Here is a 23,729-nt window from a genome sequence, read left to right on the forward strand (position 1 = left end):
AAAGTTGTAACATTGAGCATAGCTTGAGAGAAAACTCTTTGGGAATGACCTTATAGGAGACATTCGACGGAGTGATAGGATGCCAATTATTTATGTCCTCTAGATCTCTAGTTTTAGGTATGAATGTAATATTTGCTTTTCTAATCAAATTTCCTAATGACCCAATATGCATAAGAGACACTCAACATAGTGATAGAGTGCCAATTATTGATGTCCTCCAGATCCCTAGTTTTAGGTATGAATTTAATATTTCCTTCATTAATCAAATTTCCTAGTGAGTCGGTATGCATAGGAGACATTCAATAGAAGTATAGGGTGTCAATTATTAATGCCCTCTAGATCTCTAGTTTTAGGTATTAATTTAATATTGTCTTTGTCAATAAAATTTCCTAATGACCCAGTATACATGGATTGTAGAAAATCCTTATGGAGATCACTAACAATAGTGTCCTAAAAGTCTTTGTAAAAATAATAGGGGAATTTGTCAAAGTTAGGAGATTTTTCACTACACTTGGAGAAACAACTTCTTCGAGGTCATCTTAAGAAAATAAGTGATTGCAAAAAATGCATTGAGCATCGGATAGCTAACAAAAGATACCCTTGACATATTGCTACAATCCAAGATACCCTCTATAAGTATTATCTTGGGCCACAAAGATAATTTAGTAATGTCCAACAAAAGCTTAGAGAATATTTGGTGATCCATGAAGGATTTGATGACCTCCATGAATTGTCTTATAGTATGAGAGGTATGGCATGCACATAAAGCCTAGAAAAACTCCTTTGAAACCTTGTTACTAATTTTGAGCTACTATAATTTGGAATTGATTTGAGAATTGTGGGTATAATCCGCATCTACAATTTTCATTGTAGGTATAGTTGAGAAAGCCAAAGTTGGGCAATAGGATCAAACAATTGAGATTCTAAGGTGATGACTACTTGAAAAACATCCTAATTTTAGCATCATATGAGAAGCAATGGTAGAAGGCCAATTTAAACCCTGAAATATGAAGAAACTAGCAATAATAATTATGACAACATTCCTCCGCTTGATCAAAATAATATCATGTAACGGGTATTGGTCAATATTCTTGACATGTTGGACATGAGCGAATGTGGCCTTGTGAGTAAGCAAAGCCATATTAAGGAATAATTGACCCTTCATAGCTTAAGAAGGCACAATTTCTATTCACTATTAAATCATATAGAGAAGTGGCGAGACAAGAAAACATCCACTAATGGTTTGATGGGTAAGGAATGACAATTAGCAAAAGTAAAGAGGGATTGTATCAAAATTATGGTACAATCAAATCATTTTAAAACTCTCTCAACCATGTCTTTCAATTTGGTCCATGTGTACCAAGGTGATTGACCTACGTGAAAGTCAGAGTTAGGGTTGTAAAGACTCAATTTATGACATGTGTAGAACCAAGCATCCCTTTTTCAAGTTGCCAAGCATATAGGAAGAGTTTCACATTTACTTTGGGGCAATTCAATCATATAAAAACTTCCTCATGCACAACCAAAGTGGTGGTTGGCATCAAATTAAATATGTAACACCAAAGGTTCAATCTTTCGATGGCATCATCAAAGGAATAGACATTAATTACTTCAAATTAATAATTACACATATGGAAAAGGGCCCAATACCACTCTATTATTTGGGTCACATCTATGATCAACCAAAAGATGATACCATGTAGGTGATAGGGAGGCAACAACTCTGCCACCAGAGATTACTTTAGTGGTGAATATTTGCCAATGGCGAATTTTTCACGTCGACGACCTGGGAAATGGCGAATATTTAATACCGACTGGGGGCGGCCATGTCGCTAGAACATTATCAATTTCCATCAAATTCACGGCCCGATCATCATATGTTGTATGTAATTAAATTTTTCTATGCGAGGATTTTTCCAATACAATATACAATGGACGCACAATAAATTTAATTTTTTTGCCTACACTCTCCGAGTTTTCCTTAATAGATGACCATAATTCGCCTATAGGCATATGAAGATTTGTTAGCTAGGAGGACTCAATTTGCCCGACATTATACCGACGCGTGTCTCCATTCACCCCAACTTTTGCCAATTATTTGGACAACCCATAATTGCCTCAAAAATTACATAAGTCATGTTATAGTTACGCAGGATTCACCAAATATTTGTATACCATATAAAATTCCCATAGAATTTTCCATATAAGGATTGGTATAAATACATTCAAAGATCAAATCTATCTCTACACAATCTGGTGGGTTCTAGGCTCTGAATTCTGATCAATAGCAAAGTTTCAGACCAAGGAAAATCATTGATGTTGACTGCATTAGCAACTGCTAGTGACCTAAAGGTGAGCGATCATATTTTTGATGTGTTATAATAAGAGAGACAAACTTTATTGCATTTTATGCTAGAAGATGTAAAGGAAAAAATAAGAGAGACAAACTTTATTGCATTTTCTTTAAACGAAGTTACGACAGTAGACAATACTTCATGGGTATGCATGCATGTTTATACTATATAGAATCGTGCCCGCCAACCTCATCTACTATTTGTTGCTAAAATGAAGGAGAGTGTGACAACGAAAGAATTATTTGAACAACTAGTAAAGAAAAGTTTAATTGAATATGGAGGTATGGATGACATGACGATTGCCAAAAAATTGGTTTGTGTTGGAGAAAATGGAGCTTCAGTAATGCAAGGTCACAGGAATGGTCTTTGTATAAATATTGAAACTTGATTTGCACCGTACATTAATGCAATTCACTGCATGGATCACATAATGAATCTAGCTTTCGGAATTGTGAGAAAGTATGCTTCGGTAAAAAAAATTGAAATTTTAATCAAAGAGAGCTACTCACACTTTTGTCGAAGTCCCAAGCAATTTATAAAATTTCAACACTTTGTTGATGGAATAACTGATGGGACAAGCTTCTCAAGGATAATGATACAAGATGAATCTCTTTGGATGGTCTAGCACATCGATTTTTTTCAGAATATTCATCCTTGATTGGACTATTTCACACAACTCATGACGAATCAGATCAACCAAAATTTCCTGACCTTCTTCAGAGGTTAAGTAATCTAGAGACACTCTTAACTTTAGTAGCTTTTCTACCAATGCTAGAGGAAATGAGGAATATTATGGAGGATGCCCAAAAAAGAGCTTTGTATATTGCAGAATATGCTATGCTGCGTAAGATGGCATGCATGACCCTCGACAATCTCTATTGAAATCAACCAACACTATCTGATGAAAAATTTGTTAAGTGGCGGACACTCACAAATTTGAACAATCCTAATAACTTCTTACAAATTGGTGCAAACGGGGAGGTATGTGCCAATGTATGGCGAGTTGAGATACCAATGCACTTCTATGCCACGGTCGACCGTAAGGAACCAGGAAAGCGCCCTAGGAAGCAACTACCAAGAGTTACAAGGGAAGATTTTGACAAGATTGTTGATTCTGTAACTACTTCTATGAAGAAAATTGCCTATGATCTTTCCTCACAAATTAGAAGAAGATTCCCTCCTGACAACCTACTCGAAGCCATGTCTATTGTGTTTCCTCAATATTGGAGCCTCAACTGACTTTGATAAAACAATTTTGCATATCCAGAGAATTGAATGGAGTAACTATAAATGGAATATTAGATGAAACTCGTCGTAGAGAGAAATCATCTCATTTTGTATACACTATGAGGGAACAATATGGCACAATTTGGAGAACCCTCGCAAAAAGGGATCAATAACAAGGCTTTGGAAATGTATAGCTAAGAACGTAGTGTTGCATGATTCAATGCCAGAATATTTGAAGCTTGTTTATTTATGTCTTACCATGATATTGGGTTCGGTGGAAGATGAGATAGTTTTTTAGTGCTTTGGGGTTCCTAAAATCAAAGCTAAGAAACAAACTAGACAAAAATTTGGAAAATTGCTTGAGGCTCTATACATCTAGATATGATGTCCACACTTTTCCTTATGATAGGGCACAACAAATCTGGAGGTCCAAATGTGAAAGAAGAGGTTTAGGCAACACTTCAAACCAAATTGCTAGTGGGACTATTGACTCGTGTACTGGACCTATTGGTAGCATTGAGATGCAGTTCAACAAAGGTATGCAAACTCAGAGTGAAGAAAACACAGACAAGAATCGAGAAAGCTCTGAATTTGATGAGGATGAATGGCAACTATAAGAGATTGGTATTTATTAATCTTATTATTGTATCTCATCATTCATATTACAAAAGCATATTATTATGGTTGATAACTTGATGATATTTTATGAGTCTCAACTTTTTGCAATTAGAATTTAATATTGATTTGTAATTGTATTTTTCAACTTTCTATTTCCAAATTCAAAATAGCATAATAAAAGACCATTATGTGTTTATTGATACAGAGATGTTTATTTAGACGTGTTTGAGAAGTTATATTTTCATTAATTCTTTTAAAATATATCCATATGATACAATTCTTTCAATACACCACTTTGTGTGATTCTCCATGCAAAAATCAATACAACGTTTTTGCAAATGGCCCTGAATTCCCTTTTATAGAAACAAGGGAGAAACAACAGCTTCAACTTGATTTGCAACATGTGAAGACTCAACATCAAAATCCCAAACTCAAGCTTTAGTACAAATTTAGTTTTACATGGCCATCACAGACCAGATTAGCAATTTAACAACTGCTACATGTCTGATGTCTCAGGTTCAAAAAACTGAGTTCAAATTTAATATTAATTCAATCCATGACAAATTAAATATAGATAATAGCAGTGCCCAAAACCTAGTAATCAAAAATAGAGAAATGCAGAAATGTTAAAACTTGGGAGAATTTGAGAATACAAATTTATAGGCTGAAGGTTTGCACTGTGCATCATATATTCCTAGGCTGGATTAGCAATAGCGAGTGCTGGTTTTTTCTTGTTCATAAAAAATAGTTATTTCAACTGATGCCAACTTCCAAATAGAAAAAATATAAAACCTTGAAATTAAGACTAAAACCAGAAAACTATGCAATACATACTATGATTCTTACGATTTACGCGCCAGTTTTTGTAGGGTGCTCCACTCTTCGTCTAATGGAAGGTCAATATTATTTAAACTATGGAAAGTCAACTGCAACTTCATCAACAATCTATATTTAGAAGAGTGACTTGACATCACTGTTTCACCCAATACTCCATTCATAGTTGTAAATGGTTTGATGAATTCTAGAACGCTTTGGGGAGTTGTGTTCTTAGGAAGCAAGTTTAACTCAGACTTCATTTTTATCTCCATGTTTGTTTTGCAAGATTATTTTCCAATGAATTTATTTGATGGGTCAACAGTCTTAGGCAAACCAAGTTTAATCAAAGTAGTTGTCTTTTCTTGCAGCTTCAATATCTTTTTGCCACATTTATCCATAACTTTTGATGTTTCCCTTAGTTTCTGGCATTTTTGAAGGATAGATGATGTCTTAACTATGGCATCAATATGGCTCTTAATTCCCTTAGATGCCAAATAGTTGTCATTGGTACTATAGACTACTTGCAAAATATGGTTTTCCATATTCTCTTTTGAATAAACATGTATGCTCTTCTCAATGTGCCCTTTGATTTTCATATAAACTATTCCCAGACTTTCATTCAATTCAAACCATTCACACAACTTGTCACTCTACATTATTTGCCCCCAAATTTTTTCTTGTATATACTTCGTTGTATTTTTCATATTATCTTTAAATCTATCCTTTGAAGTTTTAATTTTATCATTTGCATTGTGTAGGTCTTCTTTCATTTGTGCACATTTTTTCTTGTCTTCCTCTACTTCCTTTTCCAAATGTTTTGATTTTTCCTTCTCATGATCCAATAGGTCTTGTATTTTTCTTATTTCGGCAGTAGCAAACTCATAACTTTTGTATAATTTTTGAAAACTGTCTCTTTCCTCATCAAATTTTTTACTACTTTTAGCCAGTTTTTCTCTCAGGTCCTTCAATTCTACATCCATCTTTTCTTGCTCTACAATTTCTACTACAGACCCTGAATTTTTTATCCTTTTTCTGTAAATCATTGCACTTGTTATCTGTTGCTTTCCTCTTTGATTTTTCACTTGCTAGGTCTACTTGTAAATTTTCTATTTGTTTCTCCAATTTATTTTTTCTCTCTAACTTTAGCAGTGAAGTGTAGACCACTTCATTAGTCCTTTTTGACACACTAATTTTGTCCACATTATGTACTTTGGAAAAATCCATTTGGAGTGTGCTAACTTGAAATTCAGAGGGATCTATCTGACTGTGTGGTGGATTTTTATCTTTAGTTGGTTTCATAAAAACCATAAACTCCATCATATCTTTGTGTGGGTCATATGTTGGAAATACCTTGTTTGTTGCAGGTTGTTCGTCTAAAACTTCAGTCAAGGCAACCCTATGAAATGCTCTCTTTTTTTCTTTATTTGCATTTGTTGTGTGTTCAAATTTATCATAGTAATCACGTAATTGAAAAACTGGGCTTGTTGAAGCATTTGAATGTTTGAAAGGTGAAATGGGAATAACAGAGGCTCTAGTTCCACCTATGCCTCTGGTTTTAACTAATGCATTACTAGGATTACCAACAACAATTCTTGATCTTGTCCCACTGTCACTTTCATGTGTATATTTTATAATCTTTTGAGGGGTCTGATCTGAAGCTGCAAATGATAGATTTGTAGTGTCAGTGGAACTTGATATAGGGTTCTGAATAGTATGAGTTTCTACCACTAGTGGCCTCTTGCGAGAGATATTTTGTTGTTGCCCTTGTCCAACACCAAGACAACTAGTTTCAATAGTAGTATCCATGCCAACCCCATCAATCATAGTAGCACTTGACTGAACACTAATAGGAATACTATCCCTAGATCCCCCACTAGTGGCAGTGGCACTTGATTGACCACCAATGAGAATACCATGATGTAGTGGTGGTTGTGGATCTGAACCTAAAACAAATGTAGGTGGACCCTGAGGGTAATGAGTAGTACCTTTATGTGATGAATCTAAAGGATCAAGTCCAATGACTGGTTTAACAGGAGCTTTTGATTTTAAATTTGATGGAAGTTGTACCTCAAGTGGATACCAAATGCCTTCTCCTCTAGGACCTAGATCGCCACCTTCAAAACCCATTTTTTCCACAATGTTTGCCACTTTGCTATATTTTTCTTTCATGGACTCATTGACTCCACCTAATATTTTAGGGACTGTAGTAGTTGTTGGAGTAGGCTCAACCTCATACTCATTATCATCTTCACTCTTGTCATGTGTTGTTGTGGGATGCTCCATATTCCACAATTTGCTAAACTCTTCATTCTCGTCGATGGTCTCAAATTTTGTATTGGTCTTTGGTTCTCCGAGATTCTTCCTCACAGTCCAAAAATCATTTATTTTGGTTTGAGTCCAATAAATTTCTTTACATTCTTGTAGAATTGTTTTCGGAATAGATTTGTTAGATGGATTGGCATATTTTTGGTAGAAATTGTACGACCTCCTATTTTGGATGCCCTGGCCCTCCTTTGTTGTCCTCTGTGTGTGCAATGCCATAATTTGTGATGACATTTCTTCTGTTGAAATGTTATTGTCAGCAGCAATTTTCTCTATCTCTTTTTTACTTCATCCTAGGAGTCCATGTTTCTAAGCTTTTCTATCAATGGTTTACTTTCATGTTGACATAATGCTGAAGAGCTCCCATTTTTCTTAAGCCTTGCTTGAACTACACCGATTGGATCATACTGCCAAAGACCCTCATCACCAAAGCTAAAAACTATTAAAAAATCATGTGCCACATTGAATGCTTTTCTCTCAAATGTAAACCCTCCACATGAGAAAGGAAAGGAAGGAAATATGCTCTTCTTTTGCTAACCATGGAAGTGCCTATCTGTGCTCTCCTACTATCGTACATATTCCAATACAAATACCCTCTCTAGCACATGTATTGGAAGTATGTATGGTTTTACTGTTGATCCATAAAACCTTAACATATTGTATTCTTCCATGCAGAATTAGTCAGCCAATTATATTTGACTTCCAAGTTTAATGCAATCTCTACAGACACAGGCAATCTAGGCATTGGAGTGCTAGTAATTTCATTATACATTGGTGCCAAAAAGAAGTCTACAAAATGGTTGTAGTTCTTTCCGTTATCATGCATCCTTATCTTTGGTGTCCATTCATATATTGGACACTTTTCTCTGTTCCAAGTCTTCTCATCAAGATTATAGTTCACAATTTGAAGATTGTTGGTCTCTAATATTGCACGATACTTGGATAGAAGGAGATAACACAAGTAGGATGAGAACCTAAATGTCTTACAGGAACCTTTTTTGATCATTAGTAATTGTTTTTGCATGGATTGAACAACATGCTCAACAAAATTATATCTTACTGGCTAAGTTACACAATGGATATCAAAAATCATTTCAAGAATGCGAGCACCCACTTCCCTATCATTTTCCAATCCCAAGCAAAATGTTAGCAAGGAAATAGTATCCTAAACCCATGGAATAAAAATGTTAGAATCATAAGAAGGCTTATGATTCTGATCCAACGGAGTACCAGTACCTGTACCATGCATTATTAGAGATTTGATAAATGAATTTTTGTGACTTGGATCGAAACTCTCATAATTATTTGCCAGCTTTCCTAGGTCAATGTGGATGTTTGAGTTTTGTGCTTCAAACCCTAGGTTCAACAAACGAGCAAATTCTCCCACATTTATGGATAGAATTTCCTCTTTAGCATTTTTATTGACAATTGTTTTTTAATCTTCATCATGATTTTTGGCTCAGACCATGACAAAATCAGGGCAAGGGAATACTTCAAGTAACACCACGCTTCCCAATCCAGCATCCCGCGATGCGATTTTATTTGTTCTTTGTTTTAACATTGTGTTGAAAACATTAAATTTTGCCCTGGTTGGATCCGTTGCCTTACTAGACATTGCATATCTAATATCTATGATATTCTTTTCACCATGGATAGAAAGGTCATAAATATCATGGTATTCATCAGTGAAACCTGGTGTTTTAACCAGTTTGGTTAGGTAAAAAAAAAATCACTTGGCTTCCTGTTGAACTATTGCTTCCTATTTTCCCCATCGTTGTTATTATTAATAATTCAAAATAATGCTAGATACAAGCCTAAAAAATGTTAACCCTCAAATTGAACCACAAGATTAAAAAAAAGTAAGAAAGGCGGGATGTACGTGCTCTAGATTTTACCCGAAATTTCTATTTCACCAGATTGGCGCAAACAGTCTTTGTTGCAACTTGCATTCCTCAATCTAGTAGTTGTTTCTGAATCTCCCTCAATTTACTGGTTTCAAGTTTGTCCATGAAATGAAATACGATTATTATTTATTATTTATGAGTCACTTATTTTAAAAACACTGAAAAGTAAAAATGTAATACCTAAAGGGCAAAATATCTAGAAGCCTATTGTAATTTTATAAATTACTATTAATATCTATTCGCTGCCAAAGGACAAAACATTCATTGATTCAGTATAAATTCTGAGGACATTAAATGTAAAATGTTCAATTCTGGGTAAAGTTCTCACAAATGTGTTCACTTCCCACATTTGGGCCAAAATCCACCCTAAGTCATTGATTTGTGCTCATCCAATGGACAATGGTATCTGTTGTCAATTGTTGTGGGTCCCATGATTTTTGCCATTTTTTGAGCACGTCACCACACTCGAGTCATTTTTCTGGGCTCTTTTTTAATTCTTTTTAATCCTTCAACTTCCGCCAGAAATAGATCTTTATAGACTTAATTATATTTAATTAAATGTAAAACATTCAATTCCGGGCTAAATTCTCACAAATGTGTTCACTTCCCACATTCGGGCTGAAATCCACCCTAAGTCGTTGATCTGTGCTCATCCAACAGACGATGGTAGATGTTGGCAGTTCTCATGGGTCCCATGACTTTTGCCATTTTTGGGGCACGTCACCACACTCGAGTCACTTTGCTAGACTATTTTTTAAGTCTTTTTAATCATTTTCTACTTCCACTCAAAATAGAGCTTTATAGACTTAATTAATAATTATATTTAATTAAATGTAAAATGTTCAATTCTGGGGAATTTCTCACAAATGTGTTTACTTCCTACATTCGGGCCGAAATCCACCCTAAGTCATTGATCTATGCTCATCCAACGAATGATGGTATATATTGTCAATTGTCATGGGTCCCATTAATTTTTCCATTTCTCGAGCATCTCACCACACTCGAGTCACTTTTCTAAACTGATTTTTAAGTCTATTTAATCATTTTCAATGTCCGTACGAAATAGAGCTTTATAGACTTAATTATATTTAATTAAATGTAAAACATTCAATTCTGAGCGAAGTTCTCACAAATGTGTTTACTTCCCATATTCAGGCCAAAATCCACCCTAAGTCGTTGATCTGTGCTCATCTAACGGATGATGGTATATGTTGTCAATTATCGTGGGTCCCATGACTTTTGCCATTTTCTGGGCACGTCACCACACTCGAGTCACTTTTCTAGACTATTTTTTAAGTCTGTTTAATCATTTTCAACTTTCACCCGAAATAGAGCTTTATAGACTTAATTATATTTAATTAAATGTAAAACGTTCAATTTCTAAAATTTCATCATTTTGAATATAGAAAAAAAAAAAAGCATTGTAATTGCTAGAAAAATCAAGCCCACCAAAGGGACTAAAAGAGAGGGTAAATTGTCGATTATCATATCAAAAGTATATTGAATAGTCTTTATAATATACTTTAAATTAAAATATATACGAAAGATAGATTAACTTTGATATTAAATTCAAAGATAGATTATAAGATCAAATGAGTGATAGGACCAAATAAGAAGACATGCCTTTCTTCATAAGATACCTGATTCATTGGGTGTTTTGTAAAGTAATTAATTCCTTTAATTTGTTTGATACAAAACAAATGGGACCAATTACCACATTGTATATTGATACATATAAATGATAAAATATATCCACTTCAAAATTCTATTTTTTGAAACTATTCTAATAATATATTCACATCATTGGTTCTCTTCCATGAAAGAAATCCCATGTACCATTCATAAATGTCTCAAATTTCTTCATAATGACAAAATCTTAACTATAAATCATAGCATGTACCAACCCACACATGCACTAGTTCAAAACTTCATCAACTAGTAATTTAGACTTTTAATTCACTTATTTTTTGTGAGATAAACATCTTTTTTTAATATATTTATAAAATTATAATCAACCATAATCAATGTACAAATAATAAATGGAATGAACTAGATTTATATATATATATTAAATAAAGAGAAAGAAGCATTACGAAAAAAGATCACAGTATTAAATTTATTTCCATTGTTTAACAAAATATTGAAATACCATAGCTCATAGACAAAAATCATTTGCAAAACTATCATTAATAAAATGAAATAGAAGCATTTTTATATCCATAAGAGGCCAACTGAAACGAACTGGAATTTGCGAAATTATCATTAATATTTATGTTTTGGAAATTTACAATTTTAACATGTTTGAGACTTGAGTCCCTCAAAAAATTTAAAGCTAGCACGAGTGAGCCACTGAGCCTATAAGGTTTAGGTTACAAGGACATGGCCAAAAAAAAAACTACTAGGGGGTCGGGGCTAGGGCACAAGTAGTGGATGGTCTACCCTAAGAATATGCCCCTCCCTCCATGTAGAATTCTTCAGACAGCATAAGTTGAGAGAATTCTTCAAGCCAACTATAGTTTGGAAAGCCATCCAAGAGCAACCATTTCCGAAGAAAGTCCCTACCAATCCGCGCCCATTTCCTATGATGCGTCAACTGCTCTGCATTTAGGTTCAAAAGAAATGGTTGTCTGGCCACTGGCACTATTCGGTCAAGGAGGAGAAGCTTTCTTAATTCACTCGCCCAAGGGATCCCTACCCCTACTTCTACAAGGATGACAATAGTAACATCGTCTCTAAGGAAGTCTTCCTTAAAAACCTTCCTTATCAACATCAGCATATCCACCTTGTCTCCTCCAAGGTCTAGAAGAGATACCAAGAACAAGGATGTAATGTCCGTGTTAACACAGTATCTATTTCTGTTACGCAGAAAGTCTCTACCCAGCACCATCCTCACAGCCTCATTGGTGAACATCCCAACCTCCTTGCAGACTGATTGGAGGGTTAGGTCTTTAAAGGAGCCCAAAAAGGCCCTCTAGTCATTCATAGAAATGCTTCTCAAGTGGATAGGAGTGTCCATCTTGACAAATCAGATTACCAAATTAAACAACCTGAGCCTATAGACCTCAACCAAAGGCAGAATTTAAATACCGCGAGCTCTAACAATTTATCTACCAAATGGCAAAGGCTAATTGAAGATGAAAGAAGTAGAGATCGTATATAAAAAGCTTAAGCTCTTGATTGTAATAATACCTTCTCTAACCATGTTAATTTCTTTAAATTTTTTAAATCTTTCGTATATCTCTGCAAATCTTTCCCATAAATGCACTACTGTGTGAAATTGGAAACAACTATAAACTAGTACCAAGTTGGCAAGTACCACATTAGAAGTCGTGGGGACAGAGTGGATTGCAGTTAGTGACTAGACATATATTAAATGACCAACATTATTGATCATGACATTTGATATGTATCTATTGAATCCAATTCCATTCTGGACACTTTTTGGTGAACTATGTTCTCTTCAGAAAATTGGGCCAAAATAAAACTACAGCCATTGATCTACGATCATCGAACGGTTTTAAATCATTCATGGATTTTAGGTACGTGTCACCCTTCACGTGTCAAAGAGTCTGCACTTTTTGATACATCGTGCAGGGTCCAGACTCAATGTGATGTGATGTGCCTTGTCTATTAATGGTAATGAATTCATGAAATCGCCAATAAAATATATAATTTTCTATAAATAACAAAATATTAGCCAAACAAATTAAATAATTTTCAAGCAGTGGATAAAAATCTCCAATACATTTAAATAATTTTTTCCTTCAGACTAGAAATTTCCGCCCATACAATTATATATTTGTTCCTTTAAACAAAAAATTATTTGCCTCCTACAATAAATATTTTCCCCACAGAACAAGGTATTATTCACCAGAATTTTATGGAATTTTCGTACTCTAGAAAAAAATCGCCAATACAAAATAATTTTTTTTCCTATTTTGAAAAAAAAATTCACCACCAATATGAAAGTTTCCCCCCAAAAATAATGTCTAATTCGCCAGGATTTTACACTTTTGCCCGGGGGGTGGTTTCTTAAAGTTATCCCTGGGTGCCACAACCAACAACCTTCATGGTTTAAATAAAGAGAAAAACTAGAACATCAAATGACATGACAATAAATTGAAAGAAAAAAATGAGAAACTTTAACCTCTTTAAGAAAAAGAATGTCTAAATTTGGAAATAAAATTCACATATCTTGAACAAATTATATTTTATGGAGTTTTGTGAGATAACCCATAAGAATGAAATTTCCAATCCATTTATAGGCTTCTCAAAAAAATTGAGTGGCAACACAATATGTGGAGGTGGATTAGAGGACTTACCTCATGAAACACCTTAGGATGAATTTCCTTGGTCATTAGGTAGGGGAGCCATTGGATGACACCATTAAGCTTTAAACACCATCAACAACAACTATGGAGGAATGGGAAGGTGATTCCATTTAAAAGGGACAATAGGAAAGACCCCTTTTCCTAGCAAATTCAAAGGACCTACAAAAAAATGCAAACAAAAACTAGAAGATTCCTTAAAAAATTGTGATGTGACATGCACAAAAAATCTAAAAAAATAGAAAAACCATAGTAGAGATTAGTTTTGATGCTTCACCTTGGAAGGTAAATTTTAACAATAAGATGGTCGCTTGTTATGCCAAAATTTGAATGAGATGTACAAAATAGATTTATGTGCAAGTGCCAAAGCTCTTCAACATCTACATTTAGAATGCAAAAGAGAAAAGAGAAATTTTACTTTCATAACAAAGACTATAATTATATTGATAGTCTCTATAAAGGACATCTCATATTCTTCATTGTCATTTGTCTTTATTTAACTACTATAATATTTTATTTTTGTTTTATGTCAACAACATTTCTTCCTCTTTAAAATGAGTAATAAAATCATAAAACATACCTAAATTAAATATATATGTAAAGGGGGTAATAAGCCATAGGACATCTAGAGACTTAGTTACACCTAATAAACATAAATATAATGCCCACTCATATTACTGCCACATGCAATTACAAGTCCCATGCATATATTTTTCATGCTCTTCAAAAAGGCAAGGTTCATACAAGTGACATGACAACCAAGGTAATATTTATTTATTTTCCATCCTTAAATTAGTTGTTATATTGAGAAGAAACTAGCCAACTTATACCATAAATCAATACAATCAATTGTGCAAAAATTATGTAGGTGCCAGATTCAATATAAATATGTCATTATATCTACAAATATATGGAGAATTATTACTATCCATTAATAAGTTCAACTCTATAATCTATCAATCTGAACATGAATTATTAAACAATTTTTTTGTTACCTTGGTGGTCTTCCCATTAATAGGCAAATTGAGTAGAATGAGTAAGCTTAAATAAAAATTCTTCTCTTAAGACTAACCATTGGATTAGCAATTTTTGATCAACAACTTCATTTATATTTCTTTTTTTTCACTAGGTGTATTATTGGGCTATTCTATAAACATGGAATCTACATATAGGACTAGGCAACAATATTGTAGATGTGTAATATTTTATACAAAAGTTATAGTTTCATTTCATGAAACACTTTTAATTGGGTAGAAATTTTAAAGAATAAAGAGTAGAGATGAAACTAAAAAAAAATATAAGAATTGCTAGAGATCTAAAATTGCCTTTTAATTAGATAAATATTTTAATTTATTCAATTAATTTATTAGCCTTTTTCTCTATTAATTAAATAAATATTTTAATTTATTCAATTAATTCACTAAAACTTGTCTTTCTATTTAAAATAAATATTTCTTATTTATTTAATCTCATCCATCTTTGTCAATTTAAATAAATATTTTATTTATTTAATATATGTGGCCTCTTCCTCTATTAATAAATAAATATTTTTTATTTATTTAATTAATTTATTATCCTCCTTTTTTTAATTTAAATAAATAGTTATTATTTATTTAATGGTCCCTTCCTTCTTTTTCAATTTGAATAAATAATTTATTTATTTAATTTGTATGATATTTTTCTATTGATTAAATAAATATTATTTATTTATTTAATTAATGCATTTAGCATTTTGTTCTTATCCATATGTCAACACATATTTCTAAATACCTACTCCTTAATCCTAGCCATCCATTTTAATTTAACCTTTTAATCCTATTCATTCTTATCTTTTATCTCTCCACCTATTAATCTTCTCCCTTAATCTTTACCTACCCTTTTATCCTATTTGTCACATTCACCTATGTGATCATGGCCCTTCATTTATCCTTTTTGCCTCTTAATCTCAACCATCCATTTCTTAGATGAACTCTATAAAAGGAGTCTCTCCCTTTCATTCTATCATATCAACTCATCGAGCAATCAAGCATTTGGAGTATACTTACATTCTAGCTTTTATCTTTACATCATAGCTCAACATCATCACAACCACATCCATTCCCCATTGAGCTCTTATGCAAGCATAAAAATCTGAGAGCAACATATATGTAGGTATCATTTGGTTTATTTTATGATTTGGCATGTTTGTTGGTTCTTCATTGATGTTTTATTGAATTTCATTGTAGATCTAGGGTTTGGTAGTTGAAAATAGGGTTTGCAATAATAGGAGTTCAAATTTAACATACATAGTAGTTTTAAATTCATTTAAAAAATATTGAACATTGGTTTACCATGTGTACTTAATGCCCAAGTTAATCATCCCAGTTTTTTCTTGCCTTGATTTAACACTATTTTCTTGAATTCGATTATCATGCTTACAATTTTTTTGTTGTGTTGTTCTTAACTTAATATATTGCATGAGTTGAAAATTTAGCCAAATGTCCAATTTTTATCTTTTTTTTAATTTTATGAAAAAGAAAATAGAAGGAAATAGATGACTACACTAAAATGTTACATCAACATTATTTACTACTGAATATATTAATCATTTTTTTATTATTCAATGTTAATCAAACTATTTGTTTCTATTTGATGTGTATTCTGTAAATACAACTTATTGAACCAAAATTACTCAAACATCTCAGAATATTGTTTGGTTTACTCGTGTACATTATTATCACATTTAGAAATCATTTATGGGGAATTGCTTATGGCCAGTGGCTTATTACCGACGCCAGTGGCTTATACTCCCAATTTATTTTCGCCTTAACATGTTTATATGTCATGATAATGTGTTTGTTAACTATACTTATGACATCTACAGAAAATGAATCTTGGAAAATCCTATTGACGATATCAGAAGTCGGTGGCAGTAGACTTGGCTTATCGGCCTTTCTGTTGCAAGTTTCAATTTGATAGTTTAAGTAAAAACAGGGCTCTCAGCTGACTGAGAAAGGCCATTTGTTGTAGAGAATTTTGTCATTTTATTCAACCAGCAGATATAGAAAGAGTGGGAAGGCAAATGGAAGGAAAGAGAAAGGAGAAAGCCATCGGCATTGATCTGGGAACAACTTATAGCTGCGTGGGAGTATGGCAGAATGACAGAGTGGAAATCATTGTTAATGACCAAGGAAATAGAACTACTCCTTCTATGGTTGCTTTCACAGCCGAAGAGAGATTTGTCGGAGACGCTGCCAAGTTTCAAATTTCCTCTAATCCTCTTAACACCGTCTTCGATGTGAAAAGACTCATTGGTAGGCAATTTACTGATTCTTCTGTGCAGGCCGACATGAAACTGTGGCCTTTCACAGTTGTTTCACAGAAAAATGACAAGCCAATGATTGAAGTGAATTACAAGGGTCAGAAGAAACTGTTTGCGCCTGAGGAAATCTCATCCATGGTTTTAATGAAAATGAAAACTACAGCTGAACAGTATCTAGAAAGTGAGGTGAAAAATGCAGTTATTACGGTGCCTGCCTACTTCAGTGACTCCCAAAGGAAGATGACTAAAGACGCTGGCCGGATTGCAGGTCTAAATGTAATGCGGATCATCAATGAGCCGACTGCTGCAGCCATGACTTACGGCTTTGGTAGAGCTGAGGAAGAGAAGAAACATATTCTGGTGTTTGACCTTGGTGGAGGTACTTTTGATGTTTCTATTGTTGTAGTTCAAAAAGGCAAATTTGAGGTGAAAGCAGTTGGGGGAGAGGCACATTTGGGAGGTGAAGATTTTGACAATAGGATGCTCGACTACTGTGCCCAACACTTCAACAAGTTGTACAAAACAAATTTATGTGTGAATGCCAAAGCTCTTCGGCGACTGCGTTCAGAGTGTGAGAGGGCAAAGAGAAATTTGTCCTCAGTGGTAGAGACTGTAATTGATATCGACGGTCTCTACGAAGGATATGATTTTTTCTTGAAGATCAGGAGAGCAAAGTTTGAAGAGCTCAACTTTGATTTATTTGAGAAGTGCATGGAAGTTGTGAAGAGATGCGTGGCAGATGCCAAGTTTAATAAGAGCCAAATTGAAGATATTATATTAGTAGGGGGTTCTTCAAGAATACCAAAGGTGCAGGAAATGGTCAGAGATTTCTTCGATGGGAAGGAGCTCTGCAGAGCTGTAAATCCGGACGAAGCAGTAGCTTATGGTGCTGCACTTCAGGCAGCTGTGCTCAACAAGGAGGACGTTCACATTGTCATGGAGAATGTCACGCCTTTGAGTCTTGGAATTGCAGTTGATCATGATGTGATGAGGGTAGTTGTTCCGCGAAATACTCCGCTTCCCACTCGGAAAGAGACATCCGTCACTACAGCATATGACGATATGACAGCCTTACGCATTCGAGTTTTCGAAGGTGAAAGACCTTTGGTTGTAGACAACAATTTTCTCGGAAAATTTGTATTGAGAGGGATTCCCGCTGCCCCGGCTGGAGTGCCAATTATTAAAGTTTGCTTTGAAGTGGATGCAGATGGAATTCTGAACGTTTCTGTCCACGACAGAATAAGTGGAGCAAGAAATGCGATTACCATTAGTAATGAAGGTGGGAGACTAAGCACTCAAGAGATTGATAAAATGATAGCGGACGCAGAAAAATTTCGCAGGGAGGACGAAGAAGCGAGGAAAAAGCAGGTTGCCAAATACGCCCTTGAATGTTACGTGTCCAACATGAAAAAGAGGGCAATGAAAGAAAAGAGTGAAGGCTCTATGGACGCTGATGTTGCAGAAGATCTTATATCAACTATCACTGCAGTTGAGGAATGGTTAAAGGACGACACTGTGACAGTTGTTGAACTGCAAGACAAATTGAAAGAATTGGAATTGAAATGCCTGTGTTTATCTTCCCCCAAGCGGTTTAAGTTTATTAAATCAGAGAAATGAAAATTATTGAACTCAACTAGTAGGATAATAGTACAAACGATAGAACTCTGTTTGTAATTTTGATATAAGAAAAACCAGGTCCATGATCTCTCTAATCTGCGCCAGTAAATACGATATTTCCTCTTGGTTTTCCTTAACGCAATTTGATGTTAAAGAAATATCTCTATAGATTATAATAATTATATATTTATTGCAGTTATCTTGTTGCTTATCTTGTGCATAAACTAGTCTGGAATGTGGATGAGTTATGTGCGGTTTCTAATTTCTATTTTTAATATAACAATATGAATAAGATTTTGCCAAATTTTAAGGCTAAGTTTTTATGGAGAAAAAAATAGAATTGAACGAATTCATTCTTATCTTGAATTATTGATGCAAGAAGAAAAGAAAATCTCTCCTGCAACAACACAAATTTTCATACAGCAGAGACTCTCTGCTCGCTCTTAAAAATTTCATACAAAATTACAAAATTTTCTCACAGGCCTCTCCTCCCGGCTCTCACACAACTTTCCTTCTTCGTTTCTCCTTTTAAACAGTCTGCTCTCTTCACCATTCGAAGTTCACAAATAGCCCAACCTCTGTTATTCCTATGCACCCCGGTTCATACATGGATGGCTCTTACCTCTTTGTCTGTTAGTCTTAAACCCCACACACTCAGCAACATATCAACTCTAGAGAATATCAGTTAACTCTTTAACATTTTTAAATCTAAAAGTCAAACCTTAATGTATGTTTGAAATTGTTCTCTTTGTCTTCTCTTCGTTATCTATATGAAGGTATTCTTTATTTTTCTCCATGCACTCCCATCTACTTATTCCTTTGCCTAAACTCGGCTCCCACACACTTTGGTGTACCCATACAATTATTTACAATTGTCTTGATTGTATTTATAAGAAACATATTTGCACATGTTGGAGAGTAAAAATATTGTTAATTGATTTCAGAATTATTTGGGATAAATACATAGACATGCAAATGCAATTATAGCATTGTGTTCCCGTGAGATTTCAAAAGTACCCCAAACTACATGGGTGACTAACTCTAAACGTATTATTTGTTAATTTTGTAACTAAAAGCTAGAAAAAAACCTATCTACGAGAACAAATATCAACTTATTATTTATTAATTTATATCGCAAGAGTTGAACACAACCAATTTGGAGACTTTGATAAAATGTCTTCATCAATTTTCTTCACTCACTCAAAATACTAGATTGACTCCACCAATTTCTAACCTCCTTGCATGATGAGATAACACCTTTCCTTAGAAAGTCAGCATCTCCTTCTCCTTTGAGTGTATCAAATTCCCTCTGTAGTGTTGAACGTGAGAGAACATTCTCTTCTTTAGGAGTACACATCTTCTTCGAGTGTTTCAATATCTCTCCTCCAATGCTATAGAAACAATCACTCCTTTATTGTACAAAAAAGACTCAACTAAATATGAATAAATTCAATGTGCTCAAGAGAAATGCTAGTCCTCCCTTTCTCCTTGAAGGGGCATAGGTGTGGTTCTTCTCATGCAATGAATCAATTTCTAGCAAGAACCTATCTTGGGATGATAGATATACTCCCGCCTCAAATTCCTTAAACCTCCAATGTGACTTTGTTACTCTTTAATTATCAGATGTAGCATTCAAACCTCTGAAGATTCTCTTAAGTGTAATATATATTGCATGAGTACATACACTACATGTATCCAAGTAGATAACAGTTGTTGGACTCAATTAAAAACACACCTTTTTCAAGATGGTTTGATTTGAATACAATATGTCATGATTCTAATTACAAATTCTTAAAAAAAAGAAAATCACTCCTCATGAGAATAAAATCTTATCACTATGAATTTGTATTCTATATTCTTAAATTTTCAAAATGCCTTAATACACCACAATCAACAATCTCTTTCACACCATGTGATATTGTAAATAATATTTTAGTTTTTGTTTTTAGATTTTGAACTAAACAAGAACAACACACTAAAATATTAAGTCACATAACTCTAGTAAATTGCATCAAGTCAATCATAGATTAGTGTGAACCTTAAAATATTTGCAAACCATCTCAAAATAATGAAGCATTTTTCGCACTTTGCACTTAGCACAACATCTTATACACCTGCACTTTCCTATAATTCTCTACTCATACTCTTTGTTCTTTCCAAACTCATGCCCCTTGCAATGCACAACAACAACAACAATCATTTAGAGGAGCATTTAATAATAAGATGTTTCAACTCTATGTCATGAGCATGGACTACACCTTTAAATTTCCTCACTATCACTTGGGCAATGTCTAGAATTTGAAATTCTTCTCTATGAAGAGTTAAATAAAAAGAGAATAGAATTTTTTATATTTCTATGATGTTTTGACAAATAAGATTGGTGGCAACTTTTTCTTCTATCTTAACTTTGGTTATTTATCCTTTGGTGGCAACAACCTCACCTACTAGTGCAAATCACAATATTTCTATTGATTGATAGCCTCCTTTCAAACAACAACATACAAGCTCCTTTGATCATCTCTTACATTTGTATTAGATTATCATTTTAAAAACTTATCTAAATAGAGACTTGAACCTACAAATTCATATTCTCCAATTGAAAAATGCCCTTTGCTTCCTTTTTCTCTCTAATTTAGACACCGGATTGAAGTGCACACAATGTTCCTTCATTGCATTCCTTCTCACATCATATGTAGAGGGACAGGACTAATTGCTTTCTCAATACCATATTGAGAATGGTAGAGCACGACACTAAAACATAACTACATCATGTTTGCTACTAGAAAGTAAAATTATTATTCATTAATTTTAGATCTCTTTGTGGTGATTATATAGAAATATGCAAATACTTATATAGTATTGCATTCTATTATTCCCAAATAAATCAACTCCCAACTTTAATCTAGTAACTAAAACCTAAGGTCTATATTTATTTAATAAATATAAGCTAAGATCTAATATTATGATAGCATCTTAATGCAACCATTTCTAAAGAGAAACATGATAACATCCATAAGGTCAAGTATTTTCTCTTGTCATGATAATAATGACTCTAGTTAGTAGAGGGGCTACTTATAATAGCGTAATTTCAAGAGATGTAGAATTGGAATGAAAATATACATTTATAGTTCAAATAATGAATCTCTTTACATGTGGGTAAAAAATTAAAATTGTGTTGCACTTTGGCTCATCATAATAGTTTCAGAGAAAATGGGTTTTTCCTAAAACTATTTGAAAACTATGTGACACAAACGGTTTTAGGTAGAACACTTTTGTCCAAATTTACTTTGTTGATCCAAATTTACTTTGTCGATTGCATAAAAGTGACATTTCTAAATTGAATTTTGAAATTATGTAAACTGGTCAAATGTAGAATTATTAATGAAATTTATGTCTGTTAATTTTTAATTTTTTTAAGAAAAAAATTGATATTTTTTTATAAATTCAAAGACAAATTTTTCATTGCTGAAAAATGCTGAAAATCAAAGGTTCCAGTCGACGCCACCAAAAAAAATGAAAATGGGCTATTTTTCGGATTTTTTTTTTCCAAATAGAGAACATATATATGCAATGTTAATAAAAAAAAAAATGATGTATATTTTTCTCATTATAATATTTTGAAGTCCAACATAGCTAAATTTGATAGTTTTCGTTCAACGTCACCTTTTGACTACTAAATTTATCATTATCCAAAAAATAAAATCAACCCTTTTCGAGAAGATTCTCTCATCTAGTGTAAAATATTTTTTTAATTTCATTTAATATTTATTTTTAACATTAATAAGCTACTCAAAATGTTTAATTAATAAAAAATATTTAAAATTATCAAAATAGTAAAAAAATTATATGACCGGATTTGTGACTTTGAGCTCTACAAAAGGGTATTTTTAGATTTTTGTAAAACAAAATTCTGCTTGAAGAAAAATTGAGCAAAAGTGAAAAGTTTCAAAAAATACAGAGTTTTTGACCTTTTTTATGCCACATCACATGACACATAGGGCAGTCCGATCGGACTACCCTTAGTTCTAACATTAAAAAAAAAATTGAATTTTTTTTGGATGGCACCATTTGAACTAAGGGAGTCTGGCCAAACTTAGTCTGGTCGGACTCATGGCGCCTTTTCAGCACTGAACTGAATTCGATCAGACTACCCTCCGTTGGCCCAAAGTGTGACACAACTCCATGCTTTGGCCCACTGTATACATTCACACACACACACACACACACACAGATGTGTATATATATAGACACACACACATATATGTGTATATATACATGCATATATATTATATGCATGTATATATTATATGTATGTATATATTATATGTATTACATTTCAAGCAAACTTAACAGCACAAGTGAATTTAAGTAACTCTAACTAAAAAATAATTTTAGTCAAACATATGGTCTATATAGATTCACTAAAGCTAAGTTATATATGGGTCACAACTTTTCCAATTGGAAGTGTCTACTAAATGTATATCTATTACCACTTTGAGTCTAATTACCAAAACAAAATAAAAATTAAAAAAACGCAATGTTTCAACAACTACTCTTATAAATAATACTTTTTTTGAGATGTGAAAATACACTCTTATAGATCTATAGTGAATTTTTCAAAATATATCTTTTAATATTTTATTTAGTTTTTTATACTTTATATTTTATTTTTATTCAAAGTAGGTCATCATTACTAAAATATAAGGTTGGTTATCTTGTCAAGGAAAAATACTAAAATTTATTTAATTTTTTTGAAAAGAATATGATGCAGTAGAGAAAAGAATCTATGTCAAGATGATATAATTATTTTCTAATTTGGATAAATAATTAAAGAAAAAGGTGGCGGCAATTCGAAAGAGTTATATTTCAGCACATGCAATTTTCAAATTTATTGAAAAATATATATTTCTAAAAAATAGTAAAAAATATATTCATGCACTAAAGTTTCAAGTTGTCAATATGCACAAAAAAATTGAAGAAAAAAAGGTAAAATTTAATAAATAAAGTGTGGCGGCTTGTGTAACTTCAATTTCAGCATTTTCTCATCAACCAAATTATAGTGCTTACTTAATAAAAAACTACATTCAAATCATTTTTTAAATTTTTGTTAAAATCACAAACATAAAATAGATAAAAGAATATAAATTTTATTAGTTTACATAATTTCAAAATTCAAAACATATGTTTCACTTTCTATTGATTTAATTTAAAAACTTAAATCAACATTGGCCCTTCCTTTATA

At 33.1% G+C, this 23,729-nt stretch overlaps 1 protein-coding gene across 1 annotated transcript; it reads left to right on the forward strand.

The window, feature by feature from the left end:
* The first annotated feature begins 16,450 nt into the window (after positions 1-16,450).
* LOC131035166 (heat shock cognate 70 kDa protein 2-like) lies at positions 16,451-18,487 on the forward strand. The gene has a single exon (XM_059213098.1). The coding sequence runs from the start codon at positions 16,631-16,633 to the stop codon at positions 18,485-18,487; it is 1,857 nt and encodes a 618-aa protein (XP_059069081.1). The 5' UTR covers positions 16,451-16,630.
* The last annotated feature ends 5,242 nt before the right edge of the window (positions 18,488-23,729 follow it).

Source organism: Cryptomeria japonica, chromosome 2, assembly GCF_030272615.1.
Source record: "Cryptomeria japonica chromosome 2, Sugi_1.0, whole genome shotgun sequence".
In the NCBI taxonomy this organism is placed as follows: domain Eukaryota; kingdom Viridiplantae; phylum Streptophyta; class Pinopsida; order Cupressales; family Cupressaceae; genus Cryptomeria; species Cryptomeria japonica.

Coding starts and splice junctions, on each gene's coding strand:
- LOC131035166 (XM_059213098.1), top strand. CDS start 16,631: ATGGAAGGAAAGAGAAAGGAGAAAGCCATCGGCATTGATCTGGGAACA.